General features: G+C 48.1%; 2 protein-coding genes across 3 annotated transcripts in view; one reads left to right on the top strand and one right to left on the bottom strand.

Annotated features, from left to right (window-relative positions):
* Positions 1 to 13967, bottom strand: part of ARL13B (ADP ribosylation factor like GTPase 13B) — a 63781-nt gene extending 49814 nt beyond the window's left edge. For both annotated transcript variants that reach the window (XM_066599151.1, XM_066599152.1), the window contains exons 1-4: positions 13839 to 13967; positions 8655 to 8830; positions 5283 to 5353; positions 3025 to 3274 (exon numbers count right to left, since the gene is read on the bottom strand). In XM_066599151.1, coding sequence (XP_066455248.1) covers positions 3025 to 3274; positions 5283 to 5353; positions 8655 to 8716 — 383 coding nt within the window. In that variant the 5' untranslated portion in view covers positions 8717 to 8830; positions 13839 to 13967. The remainder of the gene's footprint in view (positions 1 to 3024; positions 3275 to 5282; positions 5354 to 8654; positions 8831 to 13838) is intronic.
* Positions 13968 to 24293: 10326 nt separating this feature from the next.
* The window catches only part of PROS1 (protein S), a 67049-nt gene continuing 64402 nt past the window's right edge, over positions 24294 to 26940 (top strand). Inside the window, 1 exon segment of the mRNA XM_066601513.1 lies at positions 24294 to 24494. Within this exon segment, the coding sequence (XP_066457610.1) occupies positions 24416 to 24494 (79 nt within the window). The 5' untranslated portion in view covers positions 24294 to 24415.

Raw genomic sequence — 26940 nt, 5'->3', positions numbered from 1 at the left:
CCTAGCGCTCCGGGGATAAACCAAGGAGATGAAGTAAGGGTGAAGTATATGGGGTTTGACTGCTCTGGTCTGAGACACGGACTTCACTCTGTGATCATCTGTTTATCCTGGGAGCGCTGGGTCTCTTTGGTCTGATTATATAAAACTTGGTTCTTGTTATCCTTATTATCTGCTCCCCAAAAATGTACTAAAAGTTAGAGGACACATTATATGAATCCCAGAGGGGTACTATTAAAAATTATAAGTCAACCCCAAAACATCTAAACACAAGCCTCGTACGGCCGTGTCGTCAAGTCCGGGCTCTGGCAATGTGACAATGACAACGATGCTGTAAGGTCAGCGGGGTCCCCTGCAGGGCTATGAAGCCGCAGACGGGTATCGCAGCTCTTCTTCTGTACAGACCTGTGGCTCCTCTGGGCTCCAGCTTCCGGCACCATAAAACCATCAAGTGTGCTGTGCCTACTGCAGTCAATGATGATGTCAGACCATCAATCATCCAGTGACGGTCAGCGTTGGGGACCGCCAACTTGACAGATTCATGGCGCCGGGAACTAAAAGGAATTTAGGAGAGTAAGATAGTAAGAGTTAGGGGGGGCTGCAACTTCAGAGCTCTGCAGGAGCCCCGCTGACTTTACAACATGACAGGTCCTCTTTATCGCCCCCTGCAGTTTAGGACAAGCTCTGTTCATTCCACAGGAGAAGGACCTTGCAGCAGAACAAGCTCTGTTCATCCAGAACTGTAAACGCCTGCAGCTCCCCCGCATGTCCAGAAGAAGGGGTCATGTTATCACCCCTCTTACCAACCACAGAACATATCTGATCATAAATGGGGGAGGGGTTTTTAATTCCAGAAAAGGCACAAGAACAGGAGAATTTGCTCATCTCACATCCGCAGGGACATCGCACGCCGTCAATCACAATACCGGGCAGAGTTTCACGGCCCAATATCGCACTCGCCGCCGTTAAAATTATGCTAACGTGAAAGTAGTAAGGCCTCATGTCCACGGGGAAAATCAGGCCCGCTACGGATTCTACATGTAGAATCTGCAGCGGGTCCCTCCTGCCCCGCAGACATGAGGGCTGAAAATAAGAATTTAAAAGAATTTACCTATCCGTAGCGGGCGGGAAAGGTCAGCTGTTCCTCACGGCCGGATCTTCTTTTTCGGCCGGCGGATGAATTCGTCACGCAGGCGGCACGTCGCCGGCACGTCGTCGACGTGCCGCGCGCATGCGCCGGGCACATCCGCCGAGCCGAAGCAAGAAAGATGCGGCCGTGAGGAAGAGAAGACCTTCCCGGTCCGCTCCGGATGGGTAAATACTTTTAAATTCCTATTTTAGGTCTCCCGCGGATCCGGACGGCTTCCATAGGCTTCAATAGAAGCCCGCGGGAGCCGTCCCCGCGGGAGACCCGCACGAAAATGGAGCATGGTCCAGATTTTTTCATGCTCCATTTTTTTTTAAATCCCTTTTATTGACCATCCGCGGGTATTTATCTACCCGCGGGTGGTCAATGCATCCCTATGGGGTGCGGATCCGCATGCGGGAGATCCGCTGCGGATCTTAAATCATATTTTGCCCGTGGACATGAGCCCTTAAGGCCTCATGTCCACGGGGAAAATCGGGCCCGCTACGGATTCTACATGTAGAATCTGCAGCGGGTCCCTCCTGCCCCGCGGACATGAGCGCTGAAAATAGGAATAAATCAGAATAAACTTACCTCCCATCCGCTCCGTTTCTTCTCTTCGCGGCGGCGTCATCTTCTCTCGTTGCGGCCGGATCTTCATTCTTCGGCTCGGCGGATGTGCATGATGACGTCGGTGACGTGCCCCGCGCATGCGCCGGGCGGAAGCAAAATGATCCGGCCGCGACTGAGAGAAGATGGCGCGGCGCCGAAGAGAAGAACCGGAGCGTGTAAGTAAAATATGATTTTTGTGTCCCGCGGATCCGGACGGCTTCCATAGGCTTCAATAGAAGCCCGCGGGAGCCGTCCCCGCGGGAGACCCGCATGAAAATGGAGCATGGTCCAGATTTTTTCATGCTCCATTTTTTTTAAAATCACTTTTATTGACGATCCGCGGGTATTTATCTGCCCGCGGGTGGTCAATGCATCCCTATGGGGTGCGGATCCGCATGCGGGAGAAGAGTTAAAATCCGCTGCGGATTTTAATTCTTATTTTCCCCGTGGACATGAGCCCTAAAAGGTATAAAACAACTATAAAATCTGGCGTGGTCAGAATTGTACCAACCCGCAGAATAAAGGGAACATAATACTTAGCCCATATGGTGAAGTAAAAAAAATAAATCCCAAAAACCACTGGTGAACTTGCTTTTCCACCCATCACCCTCCGCAATGTACCAGAAATCGGTTCCTATAAAGACTAGTACTTTCCTCACAAAGTACAAGCGGCCGCACTGAGGCGAACATCCAGGAGGTCTGACCGCTAGAACACAAAAGCGAAACAACTAAGGGGTTAAAATTTAACGTACGGCGACTGAGTTCTGCAAATAGTTTTTACATAGAGACATAAAATTTAAAATCTACAATAAAAAGTGACATTTTCAGGAGGGTTTTCCAGTATTTGATGTGACTGTTAGGCTCGGTTCACACGGGGCGGAAATCCTGCGGAATGTCCGCGACAGGACTGCACAAAAATTCTGCAAGATTTCTGCAGCTGAAGTCCCGAAACATTTGGCGCAGGTTTTGAAAGCGGCTTATTCCCCTGCAGCCATCTCTCCCCATAGAGAGGAGAAACTGAGGATACAATGGACATGTCCCGAATTTTAATTCCGCGCGGCATGTCAGTTTCAGCGTGGCTTGGCTGCAGCAGACTGTCCACAGCGTGTAGACGAGATTTCTGTAAACCTCTTCCACTTTGCTGCTAAGTCTCCGGCTAAAGATTGCAGGCGGAATTTCCGTGCCGAAAGTCCGTGAGGAAATTCCGCAGCAATTCCGCCCCGTGTGATCCTAGCCTAAAGAAGATGAGCGGTTCTGGCAGAAGCCTTAATGGAGGGGTGCGGACTTACACTAATACCGGCTTCCCTGCTATCCGGGGATGTCTCAGGACCTCCGTCACCGTCTCCCTGGTTTCTTCCATCCGCTCGACGTCGCTGGAATCGATAACGAACACCACTCCGTAGGACTCGGCGTAGTAGTTCTTCCAGATGCCGCGGATCTGCTTGCCACCGCCGAGATCAAACATTGTGACATCAAATCTGCCCTGTCGAATATCCGCTTTGGAGAAGCCCACGGTCGGAGCCACGTCCTCTGGGGATTCTGGAACAGAAGGGCGACGGTGAAGAGTGTGGAGAACGCCCTGACATGACCAGCGGTAACACTCATCCGGCCACGGGGGTTGTGGATGCCCAAGGCAAGGGAACAAGAGGGAAAATTAGCACAGTTTCCCTAGGTGCACCGAATACACGAAGAGGCTCCCCCGTGCGCCTTCGCAGAAACGTACGCCTGGTCCCAATAAGGCGTACATTTCTGGCATAAATTATACATAAATCTGTTGATCTGGGACGACTATGTCCACACGGATGGAATCCACCTTGGATTCTTCTGTGTGGATCCCACCTCAAAAACTGTAGCAGAAATCCACGGTCAGCGACTGTATCTGCAGCCCTAATGCAACAAAGTATCATTCTACACATCAAAATAAACAACATTCAAAAATAAGCACATTTTGGGATTTAGGCCTCCCTCACACAGGCGTTTGCCGAAACACGGCGTTTTTCAACACTGCGCTTCCTGTGGTTCCAGCAGCGCTGGCGTGCGTTTTGCAAGCATTTTGGCTGCGTTTTCATCACAGCTGAAAACGCAGCCAAGGAAGCTGATTGGTTCATCAAGCGCTGGCTCAGCCAATCAGAGCAATCTCTTGCTGGAGCGGCTGTTAGAGTTTTCCCCGTTCTGTGAAGATGCACCGGGGTCAGATAAGATTGATGGATAATGTAGAGTTGTATTAGCAACCGGGGATACCGGCAGATGGGATTCTACCATGTCTGACCATTCTTCTGACGTTAGCTGGTTATAGCTGACACTAAATGGCGCGGATATTAGGCCTTTTGGCCCTTGGGATCTGAATATGCCTATTATGGGATATTTTGATATGTGGGTGGCAGTAGAGGGGAACTGGATATTTAGGTCATGTCGTAGTTGCAAGTATCGAAAGTTGAAGTTGAAAGACTTGCAGTTTTTCCACATAAGGGTGGCTTTACACGAGCCTGTGCGTACATATGTGCACACCCCTGTATGCGCAAAAACATGCATGTACGAAGGCCTGCGCATTGCCTTCAATGGAGCCGCAGCTGCTGCTGGACGCTCCATTGAAGGCAATGGTCTGCCGGCAACCCTGAATTGTTTTTCAGGGAAGAGCTTTACATATAAGCCAAACTAGTGTTAAAAAAAAAAGCAAAACATACTCACCTTTCTTCAGCTGCCGGGGCTCAGCTGCGTCCTCGCTGCGCTGTCCGCGGCCCTGCACTGAAGGTCTTTCAGCAGGCGGGGAATTAAAATCCCCGCCCGCTGAAAGAGCTGCTTCTGATTGGCTTAGCCCCGGCAGCTGAAGAAAGGTGAGTATGTGTTTGGGTTTTTTTACACCAGTTTGGCTTGTTTTTCAGCGAAGGGCTTAAATTTAAAGCCCTTCCCTGAAAAACAATCATGGGTGCCGGCAGCTGGATCCTCTAGCGCAGCTGTCATCTGTGACAGCTGCGGTAGGGAATTCTTCATCCCCGCGGGGGACAAGGCAACGGCGGACAGATAAGTATATACATTATTTTAGTTTTTTTTTTACACTATTTTGGCTTGTTTTTCAGAGAAGGGCTTATATTTAAAGCCCTTCCCTGAAAAACAATTAAGCGGTGTCGGGAGACCATTGTCTTCAATGGAGCTGCCGGCAGCAGCCGCGGCTCCATTGAAGACAATGCGTGCAATCACTATGGTGTACGCATGTCCTATCTTTGCAGACGCACGCCTGTAAAACACAGACATGTGCACACACCATAGGGAATACATTGTTGTAACAGACACGTGTTTTTGCGCGCGCGTATGCACGCACATAAACACGCTCATGTGAAGGCACCCTAGTTGTCTGAATGGGTGAGTGCTGCAGCCCCCTCATTTCCGTGAACAGCGGGGGTCTCAGCTGCGGGACACGCATTGATCAAAATCTTTGACACGTCACTCTGATATGTCAATAGCTTGTAAAGAGTGCAGTTAGTCTTTAACAGGAATAGGAATCTCCAGTATGGCACACGCTACAGATGGGCTAGAAGCTTGTTCTCACCTCCTTGGATGCCCTTCACAGTTGCAGTCTTGCCGGCATTATCCAATCCCACCATAACCAGCGTCACTTTTCTGCAAAGAAGAAAAACATCAATGTCCAGAGGATAATATAATATATATGACAACCCGCCCCAGTAGTCATTACTGATGCTCCACTCATGTCATAACAGAACCGACACGGTGCAGCCACCTATAAGATGTGTAATTGGCTAGAGGACATAAAAAAATCAACATACTAAAATATGTAAATACAAAAAATAAAGAAAAATACAATAAAAAAAAAAAATCAATATATTGTATCTAAAACTGGGAGTGAATATTTTTTATATTTCACTTAATTTTTTAGTCCACATAGGGGATTTGAACTTGCACTTATTTGATCACTTCTATAATGTACTGCAATACTTCAACATTGCGGTACATCATATTTTAAACGTTCACCTACTAAGCCTTGCCCTTAATAGGGATAGATTGGCAGGCCTGGAAACTTTCACTGGGCCCAGGGGGCTACCGCGGCAACTATCGACAGACAGCGATCACATCGTAGGGACAGATGATGATTCAGAGGGGAAACATCCTCCCTCGGGCTGACAGCTTACATGCTGTACGCAGCACTGCCAGCGTAGGAAAGCTGTCGCGATTGGAGCGGGTGCCGACACCTCTGTGATGTACAAGCACGGCACAGGGAACAGACAGGACAGCTCATCAATAGTTGATCGGTGCGGGTCCTCCGCTAGGGATCCCTGCTGATCAGCTGACTAAAGCGACAGAGGTGCAAAGAGAATGGAGGTGGTTTCACACGGGCGGAATTGCTGCAAAATTTCTGTGCGGACCCACGTCATGGAAATTCTGCTGCATTTATAAAACCGAGACTAACCAGCAAAGTGGACGAGATTTTGCAAAAGTCCCGTTTCCACGCTGCGGACAAGCTGCGCGGAGACTGACACGCAGCGCGGAATTCTAATCTGCATGTCAATTTTATTGCGGTTTTGCTGCCGTCTCACTCCGCTGAATAAAGGCGCCTCAAGTCCCGCACTAAACGTCTGCCGCGGAATTCTCTCAGTATTTCCGTGCGGTCCCGCTGCAGACATTTCGTGATTTTTCCGCCCCGAGTAAATCCAGCCTTAAGAGTGCTTCCAGAAGGTAAGAGAAGTTTCCCCTTTTATTACTACCAAGTACTAGCCGCTCCGACTGCTGCAGGTACAAGACCCCTACTGCTACACCATACTCGGGAGTCGGCCCTCGAGCTGTCATTCTGGGCTCTCCTTGCCCAGTAACCTCACACATCGGCCGCAGATACACGTGCTGACATGAGTAATAACTAATACGCAGGATCATACAGATTACCGGGACTTAGTTACCAGCTGACCCTGTGCAGGAGACGAGAGCACCGCAGCTAGCACTGTGCACTGCATGGCCACTTTATTAGAGACCCCAATCTAGTAGAGCGTTGGACCCCTTATGGTCTTCAGAACCGCAGCAATTCATTGTGATGTAGATCACACCAGGTGATCAAATCATCCTGCAGGAATATCGGCCCCTGCGGACAGGAAGCTTCTTGCAGTTGCCACACATTAGATGGAGGTGCTGATATGTTCTGACCAATTGATAGGAAGGGGTCATCGATTCATGCTGCTCGCACCAAATTCTAAATCCCATCAGCACGGGGCAAAAAAAAATTCTGGATTCATCTGACACAACGGCGCTGGAACTGGTTGGCTGCCGTTATAGCCCCTCCGTACAAAGGAATGGCGAGTTGTGCATTCAGACATGTTAGTTGGAGCGCCAGCATTGTATTCGGCTGCTCTTCACTCTGTTAGTCAAAACTATTCCTGACATCCTCCTCTGACCCCTTTTGGTGACAAGTTGTTTCCGTCCACCGGCTCCCTTTTTCTGGATGCTGTTCTTGATCACGCCGTTCTCGGTATACTCTCCACACCGGTACATGAGAATATATATATACACGGGGTTTTCACAAATGACCTTCCTGATGTGACTCCTCATAACTGCCATTTAATGTCAGTAAGATACAGAAATATATTTAATATCAATGGAAACACAAACTCAAACATTTTCATTTAGCAAAACTGTCAAACAATAAGACGGTCCTCGTTACCCACAGCAACCAATCACAGCGCAGCTTTTATTTCTCAAGCTGCTGACTTAAATGAAAGCTGTGCTGTGATTGGTTGCTATGGGCAGCAGGGACGGTCTTCGGGTTTGAGAGCTTTGGTAAATGAGGGCCAAAAAGTTTCATCCTGCCGTAGACATTTGTGTCCTTGATGTTCACATCTACCGGTCCGTTATTAGTCAGCAACGTCATTCCCCAACAAGGTTTGGTGAAGCTCCACCCAGCGGCCGCACAATTCGTAAGCGGTACTCCAAGTTTAAGACAAAGGTTGCATTTGTGAAAATTTTCCGACTGTCCACCAGTAAGCGTGGAAACAGTGGAGCGCGTCCGTGAAAGTTTCGCATGAAGTCCTTGGAGATCCACCGTCAGAGCAAGCAGAGAATTGGACGTCCCGCCGCCGACTGTGTGGGAGATTCTGGGCAAACACTTGCCATGTTCTTCCTACCGGTTACGGCCCGGAAACCGGACGACAAAAGCCGGCGACGTTCCTTCTGTGAGAGTCTGCGATGGTTTCATGGAGTCTTCAGTGTTTGGTGATGAAGACGCCTTCCAGCTTTCAGGCAACAGATGTAATATCAGAGTCTGGAGGAGGGAAAGCCCAACCGTCTGCGTGGAGCGTACGGGCGACTCCCCAAGGCGAACGTGTTTTGCGCTATAACCTGTGGGAAGGAGTACAGCTCCTTTTTCCATTAGGGAACCATACCGGGGATTTCGCGCCCGGACGCTACAGATATGGCTTCAACCGCAGCCGGAACAGGAAACCCCCAGTTTCATCTTCCAACAAGATCAGGCACCCCCATTGTCGCGACGAAGTCCGAAGTGAGCGGCGACTACCAAACGGATGGATCGGCTGAGCAGGTGGTGATGATGGTGACCTTCGTCCTTGGCCTCCATGTTCCCCGGACCTTACACCTTCTACACCTTGTGATGTTTTTCTCTCGGAAGGTTTTAGACCGGCTTCACACAAGTGCAAGTAAAATGGCGTGCGAATTATTGTACTACTTCTGCCCACATTCATTTACGTGCGGCAAACACAGCTGATAAGTCCCGGGTGTGTTCTTCTTCTCATATTTGTTGAGTTTTTGAGTTTCAGTACCCGAGTTTCATCAGATGGGAGTTAGGAGGATCACTTGTATTATCACACGCATCAAACTGCTGTATATACTCACTATACAGCGAATGGCGGTACTGTATAGTGTCCACAGACGCCCGTGCCTGTATGCGCAGGTATTCCCAACTCACCTGACAGGCTGCCGCCATCGTTTGAACCAATTCCTACAGCAATTCGCCATTAGGCTAAACATAGGGGATAGAAAGACCGGAAGGTAAGGTTTTCTCCTGCGGGAGTCTTATGAAGGCTTCACCATCCCGGACGCTGGGCGCCGCCCGCTTCCCGCCGCTTCCTGATGTTCGCCATTCTGAAAAATAAACGGTAAAGCAAAATGACTGTTAAATGCCGCGGATTCATTATACATGTGAATAAGCCGCTTCATACAAGAAGGTATACATGTACGCCGCGCCGGCTCCATAAGTAGGGGGCGCCCATAACAAGATGGCGAGACGCGTTCTGGGTGTCATGGCAGTCTGCGGCTTGTGAAGGCCTCCGGGGACGCCATGCACTTCTTTATTCTTAGTCCCGTGGGAACGAAATCAATACATAAAGAACGTTAAATAAAGTTTTCTTAATTAATATAAAAAGAATCAATTAAATAAACCCTTTTGCAGTAAAACCTCAACTAACGCTGGGAATCCGTCCGAAATCGGTCGGCTTTACCTGATGCTACTCCAGGTGATTGTGTGCATAGGAATCAATGGAAATCCAATTAATTCATTGTAGACATTCCAAAAAACACACCGAACCCCACGTAATGGAGAATAAATATACCAAAAACAGCAATAAATGAATATAAAAGACGACTGTAAAGAATAAATGAACACTTAGCATGTTACTGTGTGTTATCTGTGGTGTTACATAGGACTGCAGGTCACATCTACTACATCATGCGTCCTTAGTATTATCAGTGTGTTCTCTGTGCTGTTACATAGGACTGCAAGTTACATCATTATCTGTTCTCAGTGTTATCACTGTGTTCTCTGTGGTGTTACATAGGACTACAGGTGACATCTGCTGTACATTATCTGTCCTCAGCATTATTAATGAGTTCTCTGTGCTGTTACACAGGACTGCAGGTGACATCTGCTGTATTACAGTACATCTGTCCTCCGCGTTATCACTGTGTTCTCTGTGCTGTTACATAGGACTGCGCGTGACATCATTATCTATCCTCAGCGTTATCACTGTGTTCTCTGTGCTGTTACATAGGACTGCAGGTGACATCTGCTATACTAGAGTACATCGTTGGTCCTCAGCGTTATCACTGTGTTCTCTGTGCTGTTACATAGGACTGCAGGTGACACCTGCTGTACTACAGTACATCATCTGTCCCCGGCATTATCACTGTGTTCTCTGTGCCATTACATAGGACTGCAGGGGACATCATTATCTGTCCTCAGCATTATCACAGTGTTCTCTGTGCTGTTACATGGGACTGCGGGTGATGTCTGCTGTATTACAGTACATCTGTCCTCTGCATTATCACAGTGGTCTCTGTGCTGTTACATGGGACTGCAGGTGACATCTGCTGTGCTACAGTACATCATCTGTCCTCAGCGATATCACTGTTCTCTGTGCTGTTACATAGGACTGCAGGTGACGATTATCTGTCCTCAGCGTTATCACTGTGTTCTCTGTGCTGTTACATTGGAGTGCAGTTGTACAGTACTGTACTAGTGTATTACCCATCACCGATGATGCAGAAGGGTGGGTTGCATTAGCGACAGGAGGATGAGACGCCGAGCAGGAGATCCCATGGATTCAGCAGCAAGGTCATGTGGGCCGGCACAGGCCGGGTTTATTAGAGGCAATGAATGTTACTAGAGACAAAATTTGGACTAAAAAAAAACAAAAAAAAACGGCCTAACTCGAAACCGGCCTTAGTAGAGGTCAGTGCTAGTAGAGGCTTCACTGTAAAACAAAAAAATAACCCCGTGTTCTCTCCACATCTGTAAGGTTGATGAGGGCCGCTGTCACATCTACGGCGGAGAGTCCATCACCGGTCTGGCTCAAAATACCGGACAGCTGAGCTGAAACTGAGCGGATCCGTTGGGTTCTGTCCTGAGGCGGCGCCGTACAGCCGCAGGGATTCCCCTTGCTTGGCCCCCGAATGGAGCAGGAAAGCAGAATCCCTGCGGCAGACGTGAGACCAGCAGCGCATCATCATCCACACGGCGATCACCAGCAGGGGGAAAGATATTCTAGAATTGTACTATTTTGGTCATAAATATAATAAAAAGTGATCAAAATGTCCGGTGCGCCCCTAAATGGTACGAATAGGAACTACAGCGCACACCACAACGCCACTGACGGTAAAATAAAGAAACATTATATATACACACACACAGTGTTTCCCTGAAAATAAGACCCAGTCTCATTAGTTTTTGCCCCAAGAGGCACTAGGTCTTATTTTTTGGGGGATGTCTTATTATACTTACCTAGGAGGCTCGGTCCGGGTCCTCCTGCTCTCTGGAGCTCCGCCGCGTGACATACAGCTCCCATTCGCCCACAGAAGATCACTTCCTGGTTACAGTCTTCATAAATCCCGCCTCCAGGAAGCGATGGCTCTGATTGGTTTAGCACTGCTCAGTCAATCAATTTATGAATCCCGTAACCAGCAAGTGATCTTCTGTGGGCGAACTTCGCCTATAGGATGCGCTCCGGAGAGCAGCGGGAGGACCCGACCGAGCCCGCTAGGCAATGGATTCCTTTTGCTTTGTTTTTTAACAGAATATTTTATTTTTGAAAAGTAAGACAAAAGCATAAATTTGGTGTCATCACAACAGTGAAGTTACAGAGGCTCTCCCCTCACTGTGTAGCTATATACAGATCGGCTAGTCATACCTTTCAACCTAAAAATTCCTTTCAGAAGGGTCATGTGATCTCCTGGTGACCCCCTGAGAATGTCTAAACTTAATGTTCTCTGCTGGGAGTCACTCCTGGAACTTCCTGTGGATGGCCTGTATCCCACACACACTGCTCTGAGGGGCACAGAAAGCCCTATCACATTACTGCTGATGATTAGAGGCTCCTGTCACACAGGTATAATAGAGGAGATCACAGCTCATCCTCCTGACTGTATACTTATGGCCTGGTGAATATAGAGGTGAAGGCTATTTACACTGTCCACCCAGCAGGCAGAAATGGTATCAATACAGCATTATGGCCCTTCTACACGGGCCGAGAACATCATCACCAGCCGGTTCGTGCTCGGGCCGCCCTTTAGACTGCCTGAGGCCACTCCCACACAGGATATAGTAAGAATGGCAGCATGTTCCATTTTCTGCGGATTCCTGCATGGACGGCTTCCATTAAAGTCAATGGAAGCCGTCCGATCCACGGCGCACACCCAGCTGATACTGCAGACGGGCCACGGACCTGCGGGAAAGCAGGAGATTTGAAAAAAAAAAAAGCACTGCGCCTGCGCCGGGCACAGTGCTGAAGAAAAGAAGATCCAGCCGGGACAGAGAAGACTCGCACCGCATCCGGACAGGTGAGAAAATGTCCATGGCTGCGGCACGGGTGGAATTCATGCGTGTCCGTGGACATGAGGCCCTTCCCCCACTTCCTTTTCGTCCCCGTCCCCCCCATAGCACTTATCGATCCATCGAAGGCTTGTTTTTTGCGGGATGAGTTGCCTTTTTCAATGATCCCAGGTAATCTACCGTATAATGTACTAAAAGTGGAGTGAAATGGAAAAAAAATAAATTCCGCCATCTTTGGGCGCTTCTTGTTTCTCTGGCGCACACACAGGTGCTGAACTACTTTTATTTTTTTCCAACAGAATTTTAAATTTTCCAAAATTATTTTCTACAGCCGTCTCCTGACAGGCAGAACTTTTTTTTTTTCCCCCGACGCAGTTATTTTAGGGCTCTTTTTGCGGGACGTCCTGTAGTTTCTGTTGGAGTAGATTTTTTATTATTATTAAAGGGGTTGTCCCGCGCCGAAACGGGTTTTTTTTTTATTCAATAGGCCCCCCGTTCGTCGCGAGACGAACCCAAGGGATGGGTTAAAAAAAAAAAAAGTTTATTACTTACCCGAATCCCCGCGCTGCGGCGACTTCTTTCTTCCTTTACCAAGATGGCCGCCGGGATCTTCACCCACGGTGGACCGCAGGTCTTCTCCCATGGTGCACCGTGGGCTCTGTGCGGTCCATTGCCGATTCCAGCCTCCTGATTGGCTGGAATCGGCACACGTGACGGGGCGGAGCTACCAGGAGCCGCTCTCCGGCACGAGCGGCCCCATTCACCAGGAAGAAGACCGGACTGCGCAAGCGCGTCTAAAAACGCCAGAAGACAGCGAATTTAGACGGCACCATGGAGACGAGGACGCTAGCAACGGAGCAGGTATGTGAATAACTTCTGTATGGCTCATAATTAATGCACAATGTACATTACAAAGTGCATTAATATGGCCATACGGAAGTGTATAACCCCACTTGCTGCCGCCGGACAACCCCTTTAATATGGCAGGAGGGTTTTTTTTTAACTTTCATTAACTTTTTTTTTCTCATCATTATTACAGCTTTTTAAAATGACATTTTTTTTAGTCCTCAGAAAGGACAAGAACTCGCGATTGTTTGATCCCTCCTACGTTATACCGCGACCTGACAGGCAATCTATCAAGCCACGTCACAGGCTATGGCAATGGCGGCCCTGGAGGGGTTTCCGAAGACCCCGCTTGCCACGGCAACTCCAGATCTTATGGCGGAGGGGCGGTGCGGGGCTCTCGAACATCGATCGAGGCGTTTAAATGGCGCTGTCAGAATTGCTGCACACGGGCGGCTCGGATTCCTTATGTGGGAGGCCGCAGTGAAATCCGACCGTGTCCAGCCGGCATCCGTGCGCACCTCTCCTCTGCAGCACGGACGGTCCGCACGGTTTTCCCGCTTCCGCTAACTTCAACGTAAGCCGTCCGCGTGGGAACCGCAGTAAAGTGAGGCACGCTGCGATTTTTCATCCGTGAGCGGAAAGCGCAACTGGACCCCCATGAAGAGGCGAACAGTCATCCAAAAAACAATAGTCAGATTACGCCACAGATACGGGCGGCGATCCGCAGCGGAGCTGATGCACAACCACACCGATTCCACATCAGCCTGCGCCATATTTACAGCGCTGCGCGGGGGCGGTTGCTGCTGGCGGTTTTGCTCATTTGGGGGTCATCAGCCCCCCCCCCCCCCCCCCCAATTACATAGCTGATGCCCCCCCTGGTGGGCCAGCATACCCGCATCACTGACTGTTAATCCCCCGGTAACAGCACTGAGGGCAATAAGTCATCTCCGTCTCCCACCGCACACACCGACCGCCACCTACCGTGACGTACACCGGCCGGTCCTCCACAGCCTGGGCTCTGACTACGGACGGACCCCGTAGTGTACAGCGGAAGCGGCCGACTCTATGGTAACCCAGCAAACACTTTCCTGCGGCTCGCGAACACGCCCCTCCTCTCTTACAGCCAATAGACAGTCTGATAACAGTCCACCAATAGCGAGGCGGGTCTCGTGAAGGATTTACGGCGAGGAGATGGTAGAAGAGCGCTGATTGGCTAGATGGCAGTGACGTAGGGAGGTGATGGTGTTCGTGTTGTGAGCGCTGAGATTTGTAGGGGAGGGCGCGTGTCAGATCACTTGCTGCGCGACTGCAACTCCCAGCAGCTTCCATAGACAGACTGGGTCACGGAGAAGGAGACCGCCACCACACTGTTATGGAAGCTCTGTAAAAGAAAATCTGCCTTTGTTGTCCATAGCAACCAATCACAGCGCAGCTTTACCACTGTTGAGGTAAAATGAAAGCTGTGCTGTGATTGGCTGCTATTTCTTACAGCTCTTAGGTAAAATGAAAGCTGCGCTGTGATTGGTTGCTATGGGCAACAAAGGCAGATTTTCTTTTAGCTTTCAATGTGATGGCGGCTACTTTTTCGTGGACCACCCTGTATAAGTGATGGAGGGGGAGATGTATTGGAATTGATGTAAAAAAGGACTGGAGTGGTGGCCTGTGGTACCCAATCAAATTTCACTTCTCATTTCTCCGAGGCCATTTTAAAAATAGAAGCAGCGTTCTGATTGGTTGCTAGGGGCAACTGCTCTGCTTTTGCTATGTACCAGTTTTATTATATCTCCCTCTCAGAAGGGGAAATAATTAAGGCATAAAAGCAAGTTTTCAGTTGTAAAATAAAGTTTGCAAATCTTGGTGTACGCCTGTTTGCACAAAATGTGAGACTTTTATAGTTTTTGCTCGCTACTTAAAAAAAAAAAAAAAAGTGGGAGGTTCGGGGCTTTTAGCGGCACAACGGATGTACTATAATCTATCCCAGAAGCTGACATGAATTATAACAAACACTGGCGAAGATTGGTTTTTCTATTACTGTCAAAAGCTGCGCCAAACTTATTAAAGGGGTTATTGCAAAATCTATAAGTTATCCGCTATCTGTACCGTATGATCTGTGGGGAGAGACCTCCACCAATCCCAAGTACAAGGATCCATGACCTGCACCCCCCCACAGGAGGAGATTGAATGGAGCGGCAGTCACACGTGCCCAAACATGGCGACGACCAGGGCAACGCTGGGCTGGACTTGATTAGGAGTACCTCCACACAGCGATCCCCGGTGACAGGACGCTCGTGTGTGAACAACTGAAGACGCGTACCTCCACACAGCGATCCCTGGCGACAAGACGCCCGTGTGTGAACAACTGAAGATGCGTATCTCCACACGGCGATCCCCAGCTTCAGGACGCTCAGGTGTGAACAACTGAAGACGCGTACCTCCACTTGGCAGTCCCAGACTTCAGGACGCTTGGGTGTGAACAACTGAAGACGCGTACCTCCACACGGCGATCCCCGGCTTCAGGGCACCCGTGTGTGAACAACTGAAGACGCGTACCTCCACTTGGCAGTACCAGACTTCAGGACGCTCAAGTGTGAACAACTGAAGACGTGTACCTCCACCCGGCGGTCCCCGGCTTCAGGACTCCCGTGTGTGAAGAACTGAAGACGCGTACCTCCATCCAGTGGTCTCAGACTTCAGGACGCCCGTGTGTGAACAACTGAAGACGCGTACCTCCACTCGGCGGTCCCAGACTTCAGGACCCCCATGTGTGAATAACTGAAGACGTGTACCTCCACCCGGCGGTCCCAGACTTCAGGACGCTCAAGTGAGAAAAACTGAAGACGTGTACCTCCACTCGGCGGTCCCAGACTTCAGGACACAACAACAATTAGCAAAGAGTACCTCTGTACTGGGCCTTGGGAAATACTCACAGTTTGCTCACACTCTCGCTCCACTTGAGGCCGCACTCTTCTTTTATGCTAGAACAATCAAACCAGGAAACCTCTCTTCTTCCATTATTCACTGCATGAGGGTTGAAGGTACCCTCATGTAGCTGGCACTCTTTAGCAGGAACCCAGAAGAAATGAAACTCCTTTCCCACTCTCAGACACTCCTATTTATACTCTGACTCATGCCAGCTGACAGGACATAAACTGATACATTCACAGGCAATCTACGGGCTTAGGCCTCATGTCCACTAGCTAAATGGAATTGCGGAATCCGCAGCGGATTTTGCCCATAGGGAATCATTGGCCATCCGCGGGTCCATTAAATTGATTTTTGCACCTGTGGATGGCATTTTAAAAGAATTGCGTTTTTCACACGCGGGAGAAAAAACGCGGCATGCTCCATTCTGCCGCGGATTCCTCGCGGATCGGCAACATTGCTATCGCATTGATAGCAATGTGTGTGGATATCTGCATGCAAAAAAATACCATTTAAAGCAAATCCGCACGAAATCCGCGGCAGATTCTGTGCGGATTGCATTTTTCAAGTGGACATGAGGCCTTAACCCATCACACGCTGCTGCTGTGCAATACACATAACAGAATGACCAGACAGATTTGCACAGAGCACCAACATAAGACATGACATGTATGACATTATGGAGGGGCCCAGGAAGGAATGTACTGGGCCACTGCACATTTATCCTCTAAAAGACACTTTTAGATTTAAAAATTCTAAAAAAAAGTTGGGTCGCTGCGCAAAATGTAAATTCATGTAAAGAAAAACAGAATGCAATGATTTGGAAATCTCATCTAGCCATATTTTCTTCACAATAGAACACATATCAGAAGGGGAAACATAGACATTATTCCATTTCCTTAATAAAAAATTAACTAATTTTAGAAATTGATGGCAGCAACGCATCTCACAAAAATTTGGACTGAGTTAACAAAAGTCCGGACAAGTAAGTGGTACTAATGAAAAACACCAGAAGGATCAATTTCCTAATAAGTTACATGACTGTGTATAAACAGAGCATATTAGAGAGGCAGAGTCTCTCAGAAGCAAAGATGGTCAGAAGTTCACCAATCTGTGACAAGCTGCATCTAAAAATTGTGGAATCATTTCAGAAAAATGTTCTCCAATGTAAAATTGTGAGCACTTTGAATATCCCCCCATCTACAGCACATAATAGCATGAAAAGAGTCAGAGAATCTGGAGACATTCATGTGCACAAGGGACAAGGCCGACGGGCAATATTGGATGCTGGAGATCTACAGGCCCTTAGGCGTCACTGCATTAAAAACAGGCATGATTCTGTAATGCAAATCACTGCATGGGCTGAGGAAAGCTTCCAGAAGTCACTGTCTGTGAACACAGTTTGCAGTGCAATCCACAAATGTAAGTTAAAGCTGTATCATGGAAAGAAGAAGCCATCTAACAACACAATCCAGAAACGCCGGCGTCTTCTCTGGGCCAAAGATCATTTAAAATATACTGAGGCAAAATGGAAAACTGTTCTGTGGTCAGATGAATGAAAATGTGAAATTCTTTTTGGGAACTGTGGACATCATGTCCTGTGGACTCGAAAATCTGCCTCTCTGATGGTATGGGGTTACACTAGTGCTTATGGCATAAGCAGCTTACAAATCATGAAAAGCACTATCAGTGCTGAGAAGTATATAGAGGTTTTAGAACAACATCTGCTCCCATCCAGACAACGTCTCTTTCAGGGAAGACCTTGCATATTTCAGCAGGACAATGCTAAACCAGATACTGCATCCATCACAACAGCATGGCTTCATAGAAGGAGAGTCCAGACCTTTCACCAATAGACCCAGGACTGTTGAGCAGCTGGAATTCTACATCAGACAAGAATGGGACAACATTCCTCTCCCAGAATTCCAGCAGACGGTCTCCTGACACTTCCCAGACATTTAAAGACTGTTGTAAAAAGAAGAGGTGATGCCACACAATGGTAGACATGGCCACACCCAACTTTCGTGAGATGTGTTGCTGCCATCAATTACTGAATGAGTTAATTTTTGTAAGAAAGATGGAAAAATCCCTTTACAGCGCCATCTATTGGATGGCCGCATTCCTTCAGATCAAAGTGACTTTATAACAAGTCTTATCAATTATTGGGAATAAGAAACCAAGCCAGAAAACCATGCACAAACTGTTATCGGGGTGGTTGTCCCTCATCAGTGTGCAGCAGGCTTCTGGCTTAGTCTGTGAGGGGCCTATGATGTGGGTCAGAAGCGGTGTCTTAAGGAGAGCAACTTAAGACACCTAGGGGGTGAGTGGGTTATGGGATGGTATAGTCTCTCCCCAAGGAGAGCACCTAAAGGGGTGTGGGGACACCTAAAAGATGAGTAAGGAGACTTATAAGGCCATGCAAGCTCCTCTGGGTAATCTAATATAAATAGGCCTACATGCTTTTTCTTGCACCACACTTTGACCCCTTTGCTGTAACTTTGGTGGATGATGTTGGTGTCATTAGATGACACACACGCTCACCGCTGCCGTAAAATCATCACATGTGAGTTTAATACATTCAGGGACTGTCAGGTGGGTTGAAAGTTACAATGTTAAGTCTATAGGTGGCGCTGCTGTGCTTCAGGAATGCGCTGGAATGAGTGAAGCGTTGCTAAGCAACAAGCATACATTGCTAAGCTGCACCATTCACTGCCCAACCGAGAGCGATAGAGAGACAGAGAGAGAGAGACAGCGATTCAGAGCGATAGAGAGACAGAGTGAGAGAGAGACAGTGATAGAGAGACAGAGAGAGAGACAGCGATAATGCTCCTCTCTGTGGCGCCACTAACTAGCTATAGTGCACTCTGCTCCAGGGGTAAAGATTCGGGTTATGATAAACCATAAAATGCTTAAAGGGGTTTTCCAGACGTTTACTATTGATGACCTATCCTCGGAATAGGTCATACATAGTAGATCGTCAGAGGTCTACTGATCCTTTGGTAGCTGTCAGTGCAGCCAAGCCGGATACCCGTATTGGGGTCGAAACCTTCTATTAAAGTTCCAGCTCTGACCCCAATGCGGACGTCCGGCTCTGTTGCACTTACAGTGGGCTGGAGGATCGGAGGATCGGTGAATCCCCTGGCCAAGTAACTATTAATAAATACCCAGAATAGCCCTTTAATGAAATGGCCTCTGATGCGGGTGAATGTTATTGATGGCTGCTTTGGACGATACTTGCCCCCGTTTCTTTTTAGAGTGATGTCTTAGAAGAATTGATAGAAAGGATGGGGGGTGGGCAATATACAAGGAGGAGCCATTACAAAGGTGGTACCTTCTACCACAAGCTGGTGAGGGGTTTGCCCGGTTTGCCCGCCCTCCCTTTCGCTAGCACAGATCTTTGGGTGTATTTTGTTTGTTGGTTCTCTACTTTTTAATATCATTACCCATTGTCACCGCATCGGCGGGTTTCCATGCCGGTGATCAATGGAGCCACAAGTCTACAAGCCCACTGCCCTCCATCTGTTGGTCTTTCGGACGGTTCTCCGTTTCAGGTTTATCATTAATGAGGATGGTCATACTTGATTGTAGGCCTGGATCTCTGATGGTTGATGTCTGTTAATAACCGCTGTGGCCACCATTAACTCCAAAGTTGTCTCATGTTTTGTTACTTGGCTCTATGACCGTTTCAGGAGGGGGGCGGGCAGTACGGGCTAGTAATACTTATACTAACAATCTACTGTGAATAGAGTAGTGCCGCGTCCGGCGGTGGTCCAGTATGACAGAGGGAGTTCCTGTCGCTGCCACAATTTGGGGATCGGTAAGTTGAGGTGATAACTCAAAGGAGTTGTCCGAGTTGTAGGTTCTTCCTTCGTCATGCAGTAACATAACAAATAGTCATATAGTCACCGCTTTCGCTGTGTTCCGCGGCGCTGTTCGGTACTTCGCTCCGGTGTTTGCTTACAGGCTGCAGCCTGCCTGCTGAACGCTAGCATTGGCTGCAGCGTCTGTGACATCTCGTAAACAGGCAGGGGCGGCCTGTAAATGTGATGTCAGACGGGAGACCCGGGATGGCGGTGTGGGACACAGCGGAGAGGGGTGAGTATTTCACAAGTGTATGCGCAAAAACGCTTACCTCAGCACAACGCATTTGCGCTATAAACTAGGTAGATCTGCAGGAGCACATAGTACTGTACTATAGTACTTTTTGCGTACGGGACTCTACCTTACCGTGATATAAAAGGCTATTTAGCCTAATGAGGTCCAGATCTGTTCCTTTTCCATGGAATTCAGCAGGGTATTGCTCACTTGCGCCCATATTGATTGCCCATTTGCGCACCTCCCATAGACTTCCATGGGGACCTTTGGTGAGAAGATTCATACAAAATAGAGCATGCTGCACTTTTTTTCCACGTGCAAATAGGCTGGTTTCACATGAGCGCTATTCTCGCGTGAGTTTTGGCATTGCAAAAACTCACAAAATCCGCACGAATATGGACGCCATTCTTTTGAATGCCGCCATACACACGAGCGATGTTATCCCTCACAGCCACGCTGCAATAAAAAAATAGTGGTATGTCCTTTATTTCGCGCTCCTCGCCCGTTGATTTCAATGGGACCTTAAATACATCACACGGCTCTCACATGACATGCAATATGGATGCGAGGGCGATATAACTGGATACACTTCGATCCTCTATCACACGTGAAACTCGCACACGAGGATCGCAATTTGACAGAAGCGTCCGGGTGCGGGCGGGGGGGGGGGGGGGAGCGGTGAGTGGCGGCAGTCAGCAGGAGGGAGCGGGGGGTGAGAGAGGGAGAGAGAGATCTCCCCTCCGTTCCGCCCCGCTCTCCCCCGCAGCTCCCTGCCCACCGCCGGCGCCCGAATGTTTCATCTCGAGCGGGCAGGTACTCGCTAAGGGCAATGCTCGCTCGAACCATTGCCTTTACCGAGTATACTCGCTCATCTCTAATCACAACCCCTTTAAGAACTTTTTACTGGCAACTAACATTGCTGGTAGAAGATAAATAGCGGCCACTTGAAGTAATGGCGGACCCGGACGGAGGTTCGCCAGCTGGACGGCTGCTGTCGGGCTGCCGTCATGATGCCTGTCATATTACTGGGTGCTGCGCTACTTCATTGGAGATTTGGCGCAGGAGCAGCGCTAGTGACGCAGATCAGGTAGGCTGGGTTCCCACACAGCGTATTCCCGGCGGAAATCTCGCGGTCTGGCCGCAGCGAAAAAACGCAAGATTTCCATCGGGAAAGCACTGCTTCAAAGCCCGTGGCATTTAGCCGGCGCTCCCATGGAGGAGAGCGCGGCGCAACAGAAAAAAAAGAATGTACATGCTGTGGCCGGGGAATCCGCACTGCAACGCCGGCTTTGCCGCGACGGATTCGATGTCCCGTGAGAAATCTCGTCCACATGGCTGGCTAATCCCGGGATTAGCGGCCGCAGCGAATTCCCGCGGTAAATGCGCCCTGTGTGAACCCAGCCATATAGTTGTATAAAGGGCACCGATAGCTTTATGGATGCTGTAGAGCTTGTGCTTCCTCCCCTCATCTCCTCCATCTGCTGCTAAAGTGATTCCTGACACAACCTAAAGTTCTAACAGAAGGTTGCCAACAACACTGTTACTACACTGACAGCTCCCGCTGGGTCACCGGAGTGCAGGACCGTCACTTGGTTACTAATCAGCAACAGGAAACGGCATCTGATTTACAGAACAGTGTAAAAGTTTAGGCAGGTGGGGAAAACTGCTGCAAAGTGAGAAAACTTTCCAAAACAGAAGTGTTAATGGCTCTTTGGTCAATTAGCGAAATGCAAAGTGACTGAACCAAAGAGAAATCACATCAATAGTTGACTTCACAAGAGCATCAGTTCTTCTAGGTACACTTGCACACAGTTTTTGAAGGAACTCAGCAGCGAGTTTGTCCCAGATATCTTGGAGAACAAAGCACAGATCTTCCGTGGATGTCGGCTTGTTCAAATCCTTCGGGGTAGTTTCAAATGTGCAATCGCGATATTGTTGCGAGAAAGTCACATGATTTTTACATAGGGAAACATGGGCGATTAGAAAAAAAAAAAAAAAAAAAAAATCGCAAAACGCAGAGAGATAGGACACGCCGCGATTGTTGTTTTACATAACATCACATCTGTGAAAACACCGCAAATGTGAAAGAAACCATTGGAAAGCATGAGTTTCTAAATTCTGCATTTTCACTCGCTCTCATATCGCGCAAAAACGGCCTGAGTCCCTTCATGTAATCTCAGACGGACTGGATGATGATGAGATCGGGGCTCTGTGGGGCCAAATCATCACTTCCAGGACTCCTTGTTCTTGTGAAGATAGTTCTTAAAGGGGTTTTCCAGGCACAAATAGTATTGGTGATCTATCCTCAGGATAAGCTATCAATAGGTGATCAGCCAGAGTCCGCCGTGTGAGAACCCGGTCGATCAACTGAACGGGCGCATGTAGTGGCCGGTGCGTGTAATTGCAGGTGCAACGCTCATTGAAATGAAGTATTACAGTATATGGTAAAAGTGATCAAACAATCGCAAGTTCAAATCCCTTAAACTAAACTGGACTTCAAAAAAAAGTGAAAAAGGTCGCACAAAATAAAGGATATTAAAAGTTTAAACACCCGTTTATAATAAAGAAAAGGCAAAACTCAAAACCCCAAAACTTATTTGGTATCACACTTCTCTGAACATAATGTATTATTTATCCCGCTCGGTGAACGTCGTCAGGGAAATAAAAACACACCATAATTGCACTTTTTTGGTCAACCCGTGTAAGAAAAAGTGTATTCCAAATGATTAAAAACTTGTTTGTACCCCAAAATGGTAGCGATGGATACCACCGGTCGTCTTGCAAAAAAATGAGCCCTCATACAACTACATCAGCGGAAAGATTTAAAAAATGTTATGAGGACGGAAAATATATATTTTTAAGTTATTTTATTTTTTTAACTGTTGCACAGCAAGAAAAGAACAAAATGAACTCGGTAACGTCATCATACTGACTCACCGTAAAAACAAGACCCCCAAAAGATGGTAGAATTTTGTTTTTATCCATTTCGCTCCAATTTTTAAAAAAGTTTTTCAGTACATTGTACGGTACATGAAATCGTACCATTGAAAAATACAACTCGGGTCGCAAAAAAACAAGCTACGTCAAACAATAAAAAAGTTATGATTTCTTTGAAACTGGGGAGGAGAACCCAAAAATTAAAAAAAGAAGGGGCGTGTCCTTAACCCTTTAAGGAGCAAGCGCGGTAAATATACGGTGTTTGGTCCGGGGCTTTAGGGCTTATTCAGACATGCGTATATTGGCCGGGTTTTCAGGCCTGGCCGATATACGCTGTCTCTCTCTGCAAACAGTGGCACTGCTTCTGGCCCATCCCGCCTCTTTCCCCCTGCAGAGAGGAACAGTGTATATTGGCAGAGCGTGAAAACCTGGCCAATATACGGATGTCTGAATAAGCCCTTAATCCTGGCCGATAGCAGAAATTCGGTGTGGGGTTACAGCTTCTGCTCCTGCAATCATGCAGGAGCACTTCAGGCCCCGGGCTGTCAGACATAGCAGAGGACCCAGAGGAGAAGGGAGAAGCTCTTTTTAACCGCTTCTGCCTTCTCTTTTCCAGGCTACTTAACCCTCAATGAGCGCTATGTACTAAAAACAGAAATGACCGCCGGGTGCCCGCTGTTACAGCAGGGTCCTAGCAGACCCATTTTAGCTCTGTTAGTGATTATTGTCACTACAGGGGGATGTTTGCCCGTGCAACTGGGGCTCCTATGGATGCCCCAGCTATAGCGGAAAAGTATGAAATAAAAAAAAGAAATACCATGTGAATGACCTCCAGAGGTCTTATATGACATCATGGGAAACATAGATGGTAAAAAACTACGTAAAAACTACAGAATAAAATAAAAACATAAACAATAAAAAAGAAAATGACCCACCGCCGAAAACCGTCTCAGTGTGCCCCCTTTAATCCTCAACCATACATATTATATAGCAAAACGTCAGAAACAAAACAAGCGACCCATTCCTGTACTGCATTTTAGCATAAATACTGTATACTAATTTAAAAAATAACTCTTGAATTTAAAAAAATCTTTTTTTATAGCCTTTTACCTCCAATAAAACTAAAAAGCAGAACAAAAAGTCAATAAAAAAACATAAAATTTGCCTATATTTCATGGGGAAAAAAAACAGCAAAAATACTTTTAGTAGCTAAAGGAAAATAAAAAAAAATAGGGCAGTAAAACCACCCCATGGGTAAAACCCCTAAAAAAGTGTCTAGTCCTGTAGGACCAAAGCAGCCTGGCCCTTAAGGGGTTAAGCTAGAAGTCCTTGTAACGGTTCCCTCCGGCCGCCTGCAGTGACTGTGAGCTGCCAGATGTTTTGCAATGGCTGTGTTGTGATGAGCCCTGCGAATCCATGTGGATCCCTGATCTCATGGGACGCTGTGTGCTTGTCATGTCAGGGGAGGGATGTTTCCTGGAAAAGCCCAGGAGTCATTGGGCCTTTGTCCAGCGCTTGCAGCAGAGCTCCCCCCCAGCCCAGTGCTCTGGAGGAGAGGCAGGGCTCACAAGCCGAGCAGTGTGCAGGCCTGGACATAGCGGATCATGATGGCAATGGGCGCACTGTGCCTGGTCCTGCTGGCCTCGTCCCTCTTCATCACTTCCCTCTGTGAAGGGCGCACTTGTAAGTACATGCATCCCGCCGCTTATCTTTCACCTGACTTTTTTTCCCCTTTCTCCTATATGTTGCGGTAAGAATTAGGATAAATACCCGGAGTCGGAGTTTCATAAACATCCGGGAAGGCTGTAGGGAAGTGCGGGATTATTGCGACGGACACATAAGAGCATTATTTGCATCTTAGTCCTTGAATCATAATCCGAAGTCCACTGCTATACGCTGAGGGCTAAGTTGATGGGACGCGACGGGCTTCTAGCGTGTGGCCTGTAAACATTGATCAGAAGTTCATGCCAAGGATCCAGCTTGTCTGCTTATTGTTCCTGACATCCTGTTGTTTATCAGCGCCCTACCGGGTGGGATGGTTTCCTGTAATTAGCTGTTTTGTTGACTTGGCTGATTTCCTGCAAACATTGCATTTTTAGTGCTGGTTGTGACGAGGAGTTCTTGACGAGAAGCGTTCAACTTGGAAGCAAGGTTTTTCTTCTGAAAAACTACTAACCCAAGAAAGTTGAGTCACTTCTCAACATAATCGGCCATTTCGCACAACGTTGATGCCATGATCGTAGGGCCGCTGTGAAGGCTTCTTCAGGGGTCTGTTTTGCCCACCGGCAAAGGACTGGAAAATGTGCGACTATGGAGGACGTCATTGATGGTTGGAAAATGCCAAGAATTGTTTGGTGCAAGGTCCGGTGAGTAGGGAGCATGAGGGACCACCTTGAAGTTGTTGTCACGAAGATTCCCCCTCAATACGAGTCGTCGGGAAGTTTTCTGCATCTTCAAGTGTTCGCGCAGGATGGTGTCAACAGATCCTACTTTGCAGGCGGTCTCTTCCACGGTCTCTTCCAGAAGCACTTGCTCTACTCGCCCAATCATGTTATCGGACCGTCTGGTGCTTGGCCGAGGCTCCTTCAGTTCGTTCTCACCCAACATTCGGCGTTCTTAGAACTGTCTCCCCCATGAATGCACATTTTTGACGTCCATGGCATCTTCACCGCGTGGCTCACTCAACCGATGATGAACGTCGATGGGCGTTATTGCACGCAAGTGAAGAGAATGCACAATCTCAGGCTGTTCTTGCAACATAAACGTCACGTGGGTTCTGTGCACCGGACGATACCGCCATCTGTCTCACTCATTCCCGAAGAATGCCTGCATCTTCTAAAATGCATCCCATCTTTCGAACGTTCGTCCCCATAACTGCAATTCCTGGCTGAGTAAATAAAAATGTAAACCAGCGACGTTCATTAAGCTTATCGATCGGCGCTCATTACACCAGACTGAGGAATCGGTCTGTGCTAAAGGACCCTCAGAGGGCTATTACATGAATGTTTGGGGTATCCATTAGTGCTCGTGTTTTCCCGACAATTTCCAGGCTGCACCTGGAAGCGCAGATGTAGCCCGGCAATTTGTGCTATTACACGAGTGTTAGCGGGGCAGCCCAGCAATTGTCAGGAAAATGTGAGCGCTAGCGGCAGCCACTAGCACTCGTGTAATAGCCCCCCTACTATCACCATCCTTATGTTTACTCGTGTTCCCTTGTCTAACGACCCCTCATAATGGGGCCAGGGAATGTTTAAAAAATACGGGTCACCCCTGACCCTTTACAGAGGTTTTCTGCCTAGGAGATAATCAGCGCTGTGTTTTTGCGAAAAGAAATAGGTTTTTTTGCACATGTATCGGCATTTTTCACTGTACATTTTGCGCACGTGAGGCAGGGTTTTTATTTGCGCATGGCAGATAACCGCTCCCCGATTGAGCTCTGAGTTTCAAATCTGTTCTTTTTCCCACGGAAATGCACAGCATATTGCGCACCAATTTGTGTATTGCATACACATTTGCACACCCACAGTAGACATCTATGGGAACCTATGGCGCACAGAATTAGAGCATACTGCGCTCTTTCTGCGTGCGCGAAATATGCAGGTAAAAAAAAAGCAACTGTGGACGCAGCCATTGAAATCAATGGATTCTATACTCCATGTATTGCGCATTCAAAATTTCCTCGCATCGCTTCTGTGAAATTCCAATCCTCCTGCGCAAGTTCACTCATGTTTGAGGATTGGAAGTGCTTCCCATTGATTATAATTAGAGATGAGCGAGTATACTTGCTAAGGCACATTACTGGAGCGAGTAGTGCCTTAGCCAAGTATCTCCCCGCTCGTCTCTAAAGATTCGGGGGCCGGTGGGGGGCAGGGAGCGGCAGGGGAGAGCGGGGAGGAATGGAGGGGAGATCTCTCTCTCCCTCTCTCCCCCCCCAGCTCCCTGCCGCAACTCACCTGTCACCCGCGCCGGCCCACGAATCTTTAGAGACGAGCGGGGAGATACTCGGCTAAGGCACTACTCGCTCGAGGAATGTGCCTTAGCAAGTATACTCACTCATCTCTAATTATAATGGTGAACCTCGCATGCACATCACACCGCCTGTGAGTGCCATGCCATGTATTTAGGGAAG

The sequence above is a fragment of the Eleutherodactylus coqui genome, chromosome 4, assembly GCF_035609145.1.
Source record: "Eleutherodactylus coqui strain aEleCoq1 chromosome 4, aEleCoq1.hap1, whole genome shotgun sequence".
Lineage (NCBI taxonomy): Eukaryota > Metazoa > Chordata > Amphibia > Anura > Eleutherodactylidae > Eleutherodactylus > Eleutherodactylus coqui.
Note: the sequence above shows the minus strand (reverse complement) of the source record. Positions and strands in the feature narration are given on the sequence as shown.